We start from the raw sequence: 15290 nt of genomic DNA, 5'->3' as shown, positions 1-15290 counted from the left end.
ACCTTTCCCAACTGGAGGCACCATGCAGAAGTAACAATTGCTGGTATAGACAAAAGTGTTTGCATCTGGGGAATGCCCACCAGAGAGAATGCAATCAGTCTGGCTGGCTAGCTGGGAACAAGTCAACGGACCATTAGGGAAAACAAAAGGTCTTTGAAAATGCTAATCTCCCACCTTACTGAGAAACTTTCCTGGGATACTACAAACAACCTCTGACTCATGGCTGCTTTGACACTGCAGGGTCATGTGATCATGTCACCTGGTACTGGACTCCATTATAGAATACCAGTATTTTTCCATGGGGAGGGGGCAAAACAAAGGGTTCCCGCCATATATAAAACCCATTTAAGGCAAGGGAGTGACATAATCAGCGTTTGTTCTTCACTGAATCCCCCACCCAGGATGACTGCTGGAAACATCTAAGAAACAAAGACAAAGGGTGGGGAAGGAGGACTGAGCCCAGGCTGGAAAAAGTGTCTTCCCTGTGAAAGAAATACCTGGAGTTTTAAGCCACAAGCAAGAGCAGCTTGTCTTCAAGAACCTCTGCAATCTGCCTAAAACAACATTTAGGGTGAGAAATTACTACTTGTAACCAATTTCTTTAGTATCTTAAGCTTGGTTTGCGTGTTTGTTTCATTTGATAGGTAATCTGCGTTGATCTGTTTGCTAACCCTTATAATAACTACAAAAGATAGATTTTAAGTGAATAAACTTGTTTTTGTTTTCTCTAAAACCAGTTTGTGGAATTCATAATTGGGGGGGCAGACGACAAAAGCTGTGCATATCCTTCATCCACATTGATGGAGAGGGTGAATTTAATAAGCTTAGGCTGTATAATTGTCTGTGAAGTGCAAGACGATGCAATTTTGAGTTTACATTCCAGAGGGGGTATATACTTGAGTGCTGGGCAATTCCCTAGCTGAAGCCTTCCCATACAGTGCTGATTTCAGTGTCTGTGTTTTCTGCAGCTGGGTGTCCCCCTACCTGTTTATGGAGGAGGCTTGCGGGCCTGGCTCAGCAGAACAGTGTATAGGAGCCCATGCTGGTGGAACAGGCAGGCTCAGTGGTACCCCCATACATCAGATGACAAGGATGACAACCCCAACTCAGATGCAGAGAAGCCTCAGGATCCCAGAGATAAGGGCGGAGCAAGATCAGAGAGAGCAAGTAGGCGGTCTGACTCATCCATCCCCCAGAACGAGGCAGGAAGTGCCACTGCCAATGGAGGTGATACCTTTGGTACCAAGCATGCCAGTCCTGAAGTGAACAGTGGTACATGTGTGTCTGATGGTACCAACATGGAGGGCAGTGAAAAGCTGTACCCAGTACCAGTCCTACTTCCACAATTGGTGGAAAGGAAACATTGGGGTGCAGTGTGGTGCTGACAAAACTGAGGGATCAGCAGCTAGTTCAATTGACAGGCCTGGCAATGTCCTGGACCAACGAAGAGGTCAGGACAGAAAGGCAGAGGAGGTCTGTAGCTGCCTATGTGGAAACAGTTAGTACCAGCATCTTCCTCATCAGTACCAGACCCAATGGATGCCCGGAGGCTGGAACCAGAGTCAACGCTACAGTGATTCTATCCTTCCTACTCAGTACCAGGGAAGGGTTAGAGGTACCCATGCCACCCTGCACACTGGCACCAACTATGTGCCGGTTCACACTTTTCCTGAGGGAGGCAGAAAAGTCACCTCAAGACCAGGAGTGGTCTCAATTGGCCTTATGCGACTTGGTCCTCAGTGAAGTTGACAAGTAACGGTTCCTCTGTTTCTTCAGAGAGGCATCTGCTCCAGAACATGAAGTGGCAGTGCTCTTGGAGCCCGAAGGCGCTCCCCAACACAATGAGGGCCTCAGTACCAAAGCAGGCCTCATGGCCTGTTCGAGCAGGTCCTGCTTAAGGCGAAGGTCCTGAGCCACTTGAATCAGTTTCTTAAATGATCTGCAGATCACGCAACACTCCTTGATGTGAGCCTTGCCAAGACAGAGCAAGCACCACGTGTGGGGATCACTGCCCTACATGAAGGACTATGTTTAAACCCTGGTGAGGTCATCACCTAGGGAAACAAATTACTACAACTAACACTAACTAATACTAAGGGTGTTACTAACTATATCCAACAAGAGAAAAAATAAACCTAGTTGAGAGGTTGTGAGGCTGAGACAACACAGAGCTCCGACTTGAGTCACGGGCAAAAAGAAGGAACTGAGTCAGGTCTGGGGCACCACTGCCTCATGTAGCCAGGGGAGGGCTACAGCCACAAGGCGTGAGCGCCACCCCATTACAGGTACTGTTAGGCAAATTTCTCTGGCTCTGATGCACTGGGCATGCACACACCTAAGTGGAATACAAAGCTGCACCTACTCAAAGAAGTGTTATTTGCCTCTTCACATAACATAAGAATCCGGGGTCACCCAATGTAATTAATATGCAGCAGATTTAAAAACAAACATAACTAAGTACTTCACACAACACACAATCAATCTGTGGAACTCATTGCCAAGAGATGTTGTAAAGGCCAAAATTATAACTGAGTTCAAGAAAGAATTAGATAAGTTCATGAAGGATAGGTCCAGCAATAGATATTATCCAAGATGATCGGGAATGCAACATCATGGTCTGGGTTGTCACTAAACCTCTGACTTCCAGAAGCTGGGATGGAACGACAGGGGATGAATGGATGACTCAGATTTTAACAGTTCACCTGCCCTTTTGATGGAGGATACTGAAATTTGGTACTTACTCATTAAGAACTACTCATCACAATAAACAACAAATTTGAATTTTGACATTTCTATTACAGGTCATTTGAAGGTCAGTAACAATTTTTATTTTTTTTCCTGTGATTTGGCAATGCTGGCTATGAGTCCAGAGAATGCTCTCAGAGAAAGCAAGCATGTTGTAGGTACCAATCAAGTAGACACCATGTCCAAGTGAAAGGTTGACTGTTGTCAGTTAATATTCATACCGTATAAATATCCTGTTTATCAGACTAAGAAACTCTTTGCAGACCAAAAACAGCATTCATTAAAAGAAGAAATCAAGCACTGAAATCAAAAGTGATCACTTACAAAGTTTGCAAGGTTTTCTCTTCAAGAGCTAACGTTTTTGCATGTTTACACAACTTTTGAAGTTGTTTTATATGTTCTGGATTGTCAATTCCCATTCCCATAGACAAAATCTCAGATCGAATATTGTATTCATTGATAGAAGTCTTCAACTCTGAAAGCTTGGTGACCCGGACCTTAAAGAAAATATATGATGTAAATACAACTGTTCTTATAAGAAAACTCATTCTACCTCTAATTTGTCTATTAACTTAAAAACTAAAACATTAGGCACATGTGTATCTATACCTATGAATACACACAACTAGTTTATCTCTAGTTAAATGGAAGAATTACCTACCATTACCTTGTAATGTTTTGCAGTAATTTCTTCTTCTCTACTATGAGAGTGTAATGATGAACAGTGTTACAGTACCACACACTTCCATCAATTAGAGCAACTTTCAGAACCACAGAGAAGGAAGGGTGTTGTAAAGATTAATGTTTATGAAGAACTCAAATACTATAGTGATGAATACCACAGAAAAGCCCATCAGGAAATTGATAATTCAGTCTTCCTTGCAAGGTTTGAATTGTGTGCAATAAGTAAGGCATGGGGACATATACATTAAACAATGAAAATAAAACAATATACCAGAATGAGTATACTGAATAAGGCTGGGGTCCTCTGAAAAAAAAAAGAAAAAAAAAAACCAGTATGTGACCACATAATTAAAGAATATATCATAATGCATACTCACAAAGAACGAAATTAAGGTTGCACAGGCAACCTTAATTCTGGCATTTCCTACCTTCTCAGTGCTTGACTTTGAAACCTTAATGTTCTTTTAATGTAATTGTGTGTGTAACACACACACACACACACACACACACACGCAAGCTCTTTGGGATAGGGACCATATTTTCCATTGTGTGTGCATAGTCTGACACTTTTGGGAAAATGTCTGTGTCCATTTATACATTTAATGTTGTTTTGTATCATTTAAGACTGCAAACCTGCTTTGTGGATTAGAACCTCCACTTTGCATATTACTGTACTTTGTGTCCTGTGTTGAGAGCCAGATTATGTAGCCCATCAAGATGTTTAGTAAGGTCAGAAGAGGGGGTATTTCTTACCTTATGCAGAACACACAGGAAGAGTAAGCCAAGGTTGCCACGGACTACTGACTTTCTAATAACTCTTATGAGCTTTACTACTTCTTCTGAAATAATGGTAACTGTGTACGTGAACCCAGCATGGTAGGGGTTCTGTGTGTAAAGGGAGCCAATCGCTGCGAGCAGCAAGAGGGACTTGAACACCTGAACATTGACAGACCTTGGACCCAACAGATTGTTAGGAGCAGTGAGGAAGAAGAGGGAGGTAAACACAAACATTTGTTTTGTTTTTTTAAATAGATCTATCATTCTTGTATGCTTTGTAAATCTGTGTTTATTAAAATGTTTCTTTAAAAAGACTGTGTGTTCCGTACTCTAACTGTCACATAGTCCCTGAAGTTTATAACTAGGCGCACCAGAGCTCACCCAGCTCTGGAAGGAACAGATCTAAGCAATTGGTAAAGTCAAGAAGACCAAGACACTGGATTCAGGATCAAGTCAGCTGGACTGCGGGGTCATATAGCCAAGACGTGTATCAGACACAGGGTCTGCAACTGAGGAGCATGCCTGAATAAACCAGAGCTAGAACAGCGATCAATTGTTACCCAAACCCAGGGAGTTTAGCAGCACATAGAATTAATGTTTTACTGGCATAAATTTGGGATGACCTGTGTAATCTATTTGCAGCTTTGCCGCTAGTGCATTATGCAGTTATCCCAAAACTTTGAAAATACACGATGGCATAGTGTATCTCAGTATATTTACATACACATTCACAAATATATATACACATAAATACCAATAAAGAGAGAGCAAAGAGAGAAACATTTACTGGGCATTTATAAGGAATTTAGATAAATATTCTCTAATAGTGCTATTTATATTTAATACTTACCATTGGATCAACCCAAATTGTATTTCCCAAGGCAAGCACTATTTTTGCTTCATGAAGTTTTCCTCTAATTTTGTGATGAATATATCTAGTAACCTAATAAAAACAACTCTGATAGTATTTAAAGTACATCTTAAATCAAATACAGATTTTGTATTTTAAGCTTAGAAGGTTACTAAATTATAATTAACAATGAAATTGGGTATTTATCAAATAGTATCAACAGTTTTGGAGAAAACCGCATACAAATTATAAAAGATGTACATTGCAAAATTACAGATCGCATTAATATTGCATGATTAATGGGGCTGGCGTAGAAGTCTAGTGAATTATGTTTTACCACTGCAACATGGGGAAAAATACAAGTATGGGTCAAGGGTATCGGAAACTGTATCTCCAATTGCTCCTGGTAGACCCAAGGAGCAGTGATGACTGGTGCTGGAAGAAGCCACAACTAGCCTTCCTGTATTGGTGGAAGACTGGTGGAAACTTTTCAAGAGAAAGAGGGTAAAAAGGATTGTACAGGATTCTGAGAAGGGCTCTCTCAGAAGCTTATTCTCCAAAGAAACAACACCAAGCATTTACCCACTTGGAGGGCAATTATGATTAAAGTAACAGTTATGAAACAGGTTGTTTTTGTCCTTTCTAAAGACACAGGAATATTAAATCTCTCAGTAATGAAAGATCTTTAAAAATAATTAATGAAATTTACTTACAACACCAATTTCTAAAAATTAAGGATTAACTATGAAGCATAAACTACCAAAAATACTGGCTCCATTTAAGTGAATCAGAAATAAGTTTTCTGAACTTGAGATAAAGAGAAACATACTATATTAAAGAAAGATTACCTTAGGGTTCCATTCGATTTCATTATCAATAGGTTTCACCCTACAAACAATAATTTCCACAGCCTGCGGGGGCAAAATTTGAAATCTTGTAGGTAAGTGAAACAGCTGATGAACCTGAACTTGACCAGTTCTGCCTTCATCTATATACTTGATAATAACATTGCAGAAGAAACAATTTTCTTCTTTTGGGGGTATCTCCAACACTTGAACCCTTAAGGGAGAAAAAAAAGTGAAAAATTATTTTCATTTTCCAAATTAAATACAATACAGTACCAGAGTTACAAAAAATGAAATGATAAATACAATCTTAATCTATTGGGTTTTGCTTAACATTTATGAAAATGTAATATAATCATAGTAAATAAAAATATGAGCTACCTAGTTGAGAGACAAGGTGGGTGAAGTAATATTTTATTGGACCAACTTCTATGGGTGAGACACAAGCTTTTGAGCCACACAGAGCTCTTCTTCACCTTGTCTCTCTAATACCCTGGGAATGACACAGCTACAACTATGCTAGATACGACCTAACTGAGACATTCTGTGCGCATTAACTATACTAAACAACTATACTACATGGAATTCTGGTTAATAATGGTCTCTTACAGTCCTTTGAATACTAATATTGAGTTTTTTCAGGTATATACAAATATTTCAATACAAAGTACTTACTTTAAAATACCTAGAAATTTTATTCTTTAAAATCATTCTTTCCAAATCAATCTGAATATTTTACCTGTGAAAAAGACCTTCTTCACATAATCCATACAGTGCTAGTTTCTCCACCATTTCAACGGACACTTTATTCCTGGCTTTCTTAAAATACTCAATCATCTCTCCAACAAGAATTGCATATTGATCCTTTTGTTTATCTATTATGCGACCGAAGTAGTTTGTTGCATCCACAATGTGGAGGGGTACTATCTGAAAGTGTTAAAAAAAAAAAAAAAAAAAAAAGGTCAGACAACTCATAAGATTAAATTACTGAGCTACACAGACTTTTATAGCTAAATCCACGGATTTCATTCCAGCACAGATCAGTATAACAGTAGCCTACATGAAAGGAATACTACAAGCTAGGCATCAGTTCAGTTTCTAATAGACAGGTGTTCATATTGCAAGAGCAAACACCACACTATCAGTTCATAGTGTATTCCATGTTTGTACAGAGGCCAAGAACTGAAATGCACCCATGTTGGTTGAGGCATTAAAAAACTGAACAGGCAATCCAGACAGTTCAGCTTAATCCTAGTAGTGATTCCTTTCCCACAGAGTTGAGTCAATGGCAGAATTATCTGGGCAAGGATGCACTTGTTCTGGTGAGCAAGACCTTCAATCTGGCACAAATACACTTTAAAATGATAACCAATATTTTAATACTACTTAGCAACTGTATAGCATTTTACATTTACAAATTACTAAGCAATAACAATCACAACATCCTTGAGAGAGAAGTAAGTACTGTCCCCATTTTACAGACAAGGAACCAAATACACAGATTAAGTGATCTGCCGAAGGCCACACAAGCCATATAGATTCTTGTCGATGTATGCACAGTAAAGTCAGAAAATCTATTAGGAATTTATTGATTGCTGATTTCTAGCCCTCCTTTTTCAAATGAGGAGTAAAGAAATTAGTGCACTATCTATACCTCCTGATTCAGTTCTAGTCTGCACATCTAGTAGATGCCATATTATAAGGACAACACAAATAACTTGATTTTGGATTCTGAATTACTTAGACTAATGATGAAGAAGGCAGGCTAAAGAATAGTTACTTTACCCTCCAGTAAGTATGCTTCTTTGAGATGCTGGCAATGCGGATTCCACTGTAGAGGCACTTATGCATCAAGAGTCCAAACTTGGAATCTTTTCTGAGTAGTAGTGCCCTTGACCCTCCCTCACAATTCAAAGCCTGTGTCTACTGAGAACATAGAAAAGCAATAACTGAGGGCAGCTTGTAGGATCCTCATTGATTACAATACCTCTAAGAACCACAGTTACTGTAGGGTAAGTAATCTTTTTTCTTTGTTGAATTTGAATCACTGTAGATCCAACTCTAGGTGACTGGCAAGCAGTAAATATCCTCTCAGGATGATGGAAATGAGGAGTATCAGCTGCATTAGTGAATTAGAAATTGGAGTACTACTCTCCAAAATTTGGCCTCTGATCTAGTAGCTAAGTCCAGTGCACAGTGTTTGACAAACATGAGTGACAATTGCTCCACATAGCTGCCTTGCAGATCTCAGATACAGGCACATTTCAGAAGCAGGCCAAGGATGTTGCCTGGTGGACTGTGTTACCCGAAATTGGGCCAGCTAGTAAGCTTAAGGAGGACCAGAGTTTGGTGGAAAGCAGCACGTTTATTATACTGATAGTTAAGCTCAAAAGAAGGGGGGATCCACACTCACACTCCCATACTCACTCCCAGGACAGGCACGGCACTGGAGAGGTCAGAATCCTTCAAGGTAAGTGTTCCATAGCGCAGCGATGGACAGTGCGATGAAGGTAAGTCTTCCCGAGGTACGATGGAATGCAACGCGACGAACCACTGGCCATGTGGTCCGGGCAAAAGGCCTTCACAGGAGGTACAATCTTGTGAGTGCACTCCTGAGCACATGGCCCCTTCCTCTTTTAAGGATCTGCTCCTCATGGCCTGCAACTAGTGATGACTTGGCTGCATCTGGTTGGTCACACTCCACCTCGGGCAGTGTCCATGCACTGGGTGTGTGATCGCTGCCTAATTAGAGTCCCATACACCTTGTCTACCTGGGAGCATTTCTGATCTTCCAGCTGTTCAAGTAGCCCATTCATTCCACAAGCATTCCAGGAGGAAGGGGGAGGGGGAAAGGGAAAGCGACTTCACAGGTATTCAAAGAGGGAGGGGAGACAAAAGTGGGGGGAAATGTAACGGACCTTTTGTTATACATAGCATACAGATCACTGCTGCTCCTACAACAGACTGAGCCTTAGGCCTTGGCTACACTTGCGAGTTGCAGCGCTATAAAGCCACCCCCAGCCCTGTAACTCACTCCCCGTCCACACTGGCAAGGCATTTGCAGCGCTGTATCTCCGTGGTTGCAGCGCTGCATATACTCCACCTCTCCGAGACGAATAGCGAGTGCAGCGCTGCCGCGCCAGTGTGGCCGCCCAATGCGCTGTGAATGGCCTCCAGAATTATTCGGCAGTGTCCCACAATGCCTGTTCTAGCCACTCTGGTCATCAGTTCAAACTCTACTGCCCTGGCCTCAGGTAACCCCAACCATGTGACCGACCCTTTACATTCCCCAGGAATTTTAAAAATCCCCTTCCTGTTTGCTCAGCCCGGCGTGGTGTGGAGTGCTATCAGCGAATCTTTCCAGGTGACCATGCCTCCACGTGCCAAGCGAGCCCCAGCATGGAGCAATGGCAAGTTGCTGGACCTCATCTGTGTTTGGGGGGAGGAAGCTGTCCAGTCCCAGCTGCGCTCCAGCCGTAGGAATTACGATACCTTCGGGAAGGTATCAAAGGACATGATGGAAAGGGGCCATGACCGGGACGCCCTGCAGTGCAGGATTAAAGTGAAGGAGCTGTGGAGTGCCTACCGCAAAGCCCGCAACGCAAACGGCCGCTCGGGTGCTCCCCTCGCGATCTGCCGACTCTACAAAGAGCTGGATGCGATACTTGGGGTTAACCCCACCTCCACTCCGAGCACCACCATGGACACTTCAGAGCCGGTGGGGGGGGGGAGGGGGAGGAGGAAGAGGAAAACGGGAGTGATGGTGGTGGGCCGGATGGAGACACCCCAGAATCCCTGGAGCCACGCAGCCAGGAGCTCTTCTCGAGCCAGGAGGAAGGTAGCCAGTCGCAGCGGCCGGTACTTGGTGGAGGACAAACAGAAGAGCAGGTTCCCGGTAAGCGGGTTTTTTTTCGGGAAGGAATTTTTTCAGTGCGGGCTCTTTGGGAGAGGAGGGTTAGGCATGCATGCCTAGATGCGGAATAGTGCATTGATGTGGTTTATCACATCGTGGTAATCGGCTTCAGTAATCTCCTCGAATGTCTCATCCAGACTGTGTGCAATGCGCTTGCGCAGGTTTATCGGGAGAGCCACCGTGGTCCTTGTTCCAGCCAGGCTAACGTGTACGAGCCACTGTGCCGGGAGGACAATTGCTGCACACAGGCAAGCTGCATATGGGCCAGGGCGAAAGCCGCATTGCAGTAGAAGACCCTCCCTTGCTTCCCAGGTCACCCTCAGCAGCGAGATATCGTCCAGGACGAACTCCTGTGGAAAATGTTGGGACAGTGTTCAGTGTAGGTGCCCCCTGAAGCTGTTGGCTCTCCCCAAGGCACAGAAACCCAGAGGACAGTGCAGCCCTGAAACAATCAGTCCCCCTTACTCACCATTTTGAGGCTCCCGTGGGATATGGGTGCTCTGTTTCGGACGGGAAAATTATGCTATTGTGTAGACCCTGTGTGTTTTCTAGTCCTTAAGTGCGGGGGGAATCATTACTCTGTCTGGTATAAACAATGCTGCCTCTGTTAAATGTTGCATTTTGCCTATACAGCTGCATCAACCTTGAGACCTCAGCCGTCCCTCTTATCGCCTGCTCAGAGACTGCAAAGACTCAGGAAGAGACCGCGAAAAAGCAAAGAAGACATGCTGCAAGAAGTGATGCGGCAATCTATTAAAGAGAATGAGAAAGCACAGGACTGGAGGGAGAGAGAAAGCAGGATCCGCCAGGAAAACGCAGCGCACCGGCGGCAAAGCACTGATAGGCTCATAAGCATCCTGGAGTGCCAAGCAGACGCTATCCAGGAGCTGGTAGCCATGCAGAAAGAAGAGCAGTACCGCAAACGCAAACGCCATCCCCCCCACAGCTCTTGTCCCAAAACTCTTTCCGTTGTGCCGCACTGTCACCTCCAACCCACTTTCTCCAACTTCCATGTTCTTCACGCCACCCGCTGCCTCCAACACCAGTATCTTCACCACCCAGCCCTGAAAACCACGACTCTTACCCTCTGCACTCAACCCCCATCACCATGCAGTATAGCTGTCCTGAAGTGCAGCACTCACTGCACAGCACACCAGACAGGACATACACGAATCTGTGATTGTACTGTTCCCCACTTCACCCCCTTGTTTCTTTTCAATAAATGGATTCTTTGGCTTTGAAAACATTCTTTATTATTGCATAAAGTAAGAGACTCCTTAGCCCAGGAAATAAACAGGCACTGCAAGTCTGTTTAGCAAAAACTGATTCCTAAAGATTGGAACTACTGCACTTCACTCCCGTGCAGGGCACCAGATATCACTGCTGGTTTTCAGCTTCAAATTGCTCCCGCAAGGCATCCCTAATCCTTGCAGCCCCGTGCTGGGCCCCTGTAATAGCCCTGCTCTTTGGCTGTGCAAATTCAGCCTCCAGGTGTTGAACCTCGGAGGTCCATGCCTGAGTGAAGCTTTCACCCTTCCCTTCACAAATATTATGGAGGGCACAGCACGCGGATATAACCGTGGGGATGCTGTTTTCGGCCAAGTCCAGCTTCCCATACAGAGATCGCCAGCGGCCCTTTAAACGGCCAAAGGCACACTCCACAGTCATTCGGCACTGGCTCAGCCTGTAGTTGAACCGTTCCTTGCTGCTGTCAAGGCTCCCTGTGTAGGGTTTCATGAGCCACGGCATTAACGGGTAAGCGGGATCTCCAAGGATCACAATGGGCATTTCAACTTCCCCTACCGTGATCTTCCGCTCTGGGAAAAAATGCCAGCCTGCATCTTCCTGAACAGCCAAGTGTTCCGAAAGATGCATGCACCTTTCTGGGCCAGCCTGTGTTAATGTCAATGAAACACCCACGGTGATCCACAAGTGCCTGGAGAACCATAGAGAAATACCACTTCCGATTAACGTACTCGGATCCTAGGTGGGGTGGTGCCAGAATAGGAATGTGCGTCCCATCTATTGCCCCTCCACAGTTAGGGAACCCCATTTGTGCAAAGCCATCCACTATTTCCTGCATGTTACCCAGAGTCATGGTTTTTCTGAGTAGGATGCGATTAATGGCCTTGCAAACTTGCATCAACATGATTCCAATGGTCGACTTTCCCACTCCAAACTGGTTTGCGACCGACCGGTAGCTGTCTGGAGTTGCCAGCTTCCAGATTGCAATAGCCACCCGCTTCTCCACTGGCAGGGCAGCTCTCAATCTCGTGTCCTTGTGCTGCAGGGTGGGGGCGAGCTCCTCACACAGTCCCATGGAAGTGGCTTTTCTCATCCGAAAGTTCTGCAGCCACTGCTCGTCATCCCAGACTTCCATGACGATGTGATCCCACCACTCGGTGCTTGTTTCCCGAGCCCAAAAGTGATGTTCCACGGTGCTGAGCATGTCTGTGAATGCCACAAGCAATTTCGTGTCATACGTGTTACGCGGCTCGATAGCATTGTCGGACTCCTCACCCTCACTGTCACTTTGGATCTTAAGGAATAGTTCGACAGCCAAACGTGATGTGCTGGCGAGACTCGTCAGCATATGCCTCAGCAGTTCAGACTCCATTTCCCGCAGACAGATCGCGCTGCACAGAAACCGTTGAAAGATGGCGCCAAAGGTGGACGGAAACAAAGGGATTTCTGGGATGCGAAGCGATGCATCATGGGGCATTGGGACAGGACCCAGAATGCCCCGCACCCACGCCCCCTTCCCACAACCCATGGCGCCAGAATGGGAAAAGGTGCTCTGTGGGATAGCTGCCCATAATGTACCGCTCCCAATAGCGCTGCAATTGCCGCAAAAGTGGCCATGACAGTGCGCTGGGCAGCTGTCAGTGTGGACAGACTGCAGCGCTTTCCCTACTCAGCTGCACGAAGTCAGGTTTAACTCACAGCGCTGTACATCTGCAAGTGTAGCCAAGACCTTAGTAGTTGGTAGGGGAGGTGCACCAGCCATCTGATAGAGTGAGATGCAATGAGTAAGCCATTTTGACAGTCCTTGCGATGAAATAAGTTGGCACTTGAAGCAGCCAGCTATTGCCACAAATAGACCAGGCTAGGAGGGTGGGAAGGGGTCGGTTCTGAAAGATTTGATCCTGCCAATGTAATACCAAAGAGATCTGGATTCATCTAAAGCCTGTAGCCTTTTTCTCTTTGTGTGAAAAATGTTTTGGGGAACACAGCTAAATTAATTCACTGATTTAAGTTGAACTCAGAAGCCACCTTGAGAATAAGTTTTGCATAAGGTCTCAGTACCACCTTGTCCTTATGGAATGAGGTATACAGGGGCTCAGCCATGAGTGCCTGACGCTCACTCACTGTTCTGACCAAGATGACCCCCCCCCCCCCAAAAAAAAGACCACCTTGAGAATAAGATGGTGGATGGAGCAGTCCATAAAGCTTTCAATTGACTATGCTGAGGTTTCATGCTGGAGTAGGTTATCTGACAGGTTGGTAAGTATGCATTAGGTCATGGGTGGGCAAACTTTTTCGCCTGAGGGCCAGATTGGGGTTCTGAAATTGTATGGAGGGACGGGTAGGGAAGACTGTGCTTCCCCAAGCAGCCTGGCCCCCTCCCACTTCCCGCCCTCTGACTGTCCCCCCTCAGAGTCCCCGAGCCATCCACCCCCCCGCTCCTTGTCCCGACTGCCCTGACTCCTATCCACACCCCATCCCCCCCCCGTTCTCTGTCCCCTGACCGCCCCCCCCCAGAACCTCTGCCCCATCCAACCGCTCCCTGTCCCGACTGCCCCGAGACCCTCTGCCCCTTATCCAACCCCCATACTCCTCAGCCCCTTAACATGCCGCTCAAAGCAGCAGGACTGGCAGCCGCCGCCACCCGGAAGGAGCTCGCAGCCGCCGCCCGGAAGGAGCTCGCAGCCGCCGCCGCCCAGAGCGCTGGCGGCACAGCGAGCTGAGGCTGCGGGGGAGGGAAGACAGCTGGGGAGGGGCCGGGGGGCTAGCCTCCCTGGCCGGGAGCTCAAGAGCTGGACAGGACGGTCCTGCGGGCTGGATGTGGTCCACGGGCTGTAGTTTGCCCACCTCTGCATTAGGTCCTTGAAAAACTTGGATACTACCAGAGGGAGAAGATTAAGGCTACATCTACACTACAGGGGGGAGTCGATTTAAGATACGCAAATTCAGCTACGTGAATAGCGTAGCTGAATTCGACATATCACAGCCGACTTACCCCGTTGTGAGGACGGCGGCAAAATCAACTTCTGCGGCTTTTTGTCGGCGGCGCTTACTACCACCTCCCCTGGTGGAGTTAGAGCGCCGATTCGGGGATCGATTGTCGCGTCCCGATGGGACGCGATAAATCGATCCCCGAGAGGTCGATTTCTACCCGCCGATTCAGGCGGGTAGTATAGACCAGACCTAAGAGTGATTGTATTGGCGAAAAATGTACCAACATTGCTGCCAGATGAACCCTGACAAAGCTAAAAGAAAATCTAGAATGTTTTAACTGCAGCGCACCACCAAGAATCTTTGGTACGATGCCTGCACCAACTCAAGTCCATTAGGGAAGCCCACATCAAGAACCTTTTCTATTTGGAGGAAGTCTTTCTCAGACATCTTTTTTTTATCCTGTACCAAGATTTCTTGATCTTGTGAGGAGCAGTTCTTTTTTCCATGGTGCTCAACCAGTCAGCATCCAGGCCATCACATGCACCATTTTTGAGTCTAGCAATACCTGACCCTGATCTTGCAACAACAGGTCCGAAAGCCTGGCCAGTGGTTTCATGGACATCTGTAACAGGGTCTATCAGCCAAAACTGCCTCAGTCATAGAATATCAGGGTTGGAAGGGACCTCAGGAAGTCATCTAGTTCAACTCCCTGCTCAAAGCAGGCCCAATCCCCAGACAGATTTTTGCCCCAGATCTCAAAATCGCCCTGGATTGAACCGTGGGTTTAGCAGGCCAATGCTCAAACCACTGAGCTATCCCTCCCCCGCAATATCCCTCCCCAGTCAATAGGCAGCTGGTCTCATCTGGCTCCGGCAGTCACCCCTGGGGACTGGCAGGGGGAAAAGGAGAAACAAGATTGGTGCCCCCTTGCTTGCTTATGTAGTTCATAGAAGATATACTGTCCGTATCCACACTACTGTCACAGAACAGAGAGGAAAGCCACACACTTTAATGTAACACCGTGTTGTAAAGTGTTTATATGCAGGCCTGTGTCCTCCTTGTTTCTGTATATGGTCTGGGTGGGCTCCCCTCCAATCCCTGACACATCGATGACTAATGTCCTGTTGGGACAGGGTCATGAATGGTACTCATTTTTGGGCCTTGTCAGGATGCAGCCACAAGTCCAGCGCTGCAAGGACATGAAGTGGTAATAGGACTTTCTTGCTTTGCAGGAGAGTAGACGGACCTAAGCCAGAGCTGTAGAGGCTTCAGGTGAAGTCTGGCAAGCAGGGTCATG

The 15290-nt window shown here is 45.8% G+C and overlaps 1 protein-coding gene across 1 annotated transcript in view; it reads right to left on the bottom strand.

Moving 5' to 3' along the window:
- Positions 1-15290, bottom strand: part of TDRD12 (tudor domain containing 12) — a 126222-nt gene that overhangs the window by 31776 nt on the left and 79156 nt on the right. Inside the window, exons 22-25 of the mRNA XM_026652829.1 lie at positions 6641-6828; positions 5905-6115; positions 5057-5149; positions 3070-3242 (exon numbers count right to left, since the gene is read on the bottom strand). Coding sequence (XP_026508614.1) covers positions 3070-3242; positions 5057-5149; positions 5905-6115; positions 6641-6828 — 665 coding nt within the window. The remainder of the gene's footprint in view (positions 1-3069; positions 3243-5056; positions 5150-5904; positions 6116-6640; positions 6829-15290) is intronic.

This window comes from Terrapene carolina, unplaced genomic scaffold (genome assembly GCF_002925995.2).
Source record: "Terrapene carolina triunguis isolate 2854851 unplaced genomic scaffold, T_m_triunguis-2.0 Scaffold130, whole genome shotgun sequence".
Taxonomy (NCBI): domain Eukaryota; kingdom Metazoa; phylum Chordata; order Testudines; family Emydidae; genus Terrapene; species Terrapene triunguis.
The sequence above is the reverse complement of the archived record's forward strand: the minus strand, read 5'-3'. Positions and strand labels throughout refer to the sequence as shown.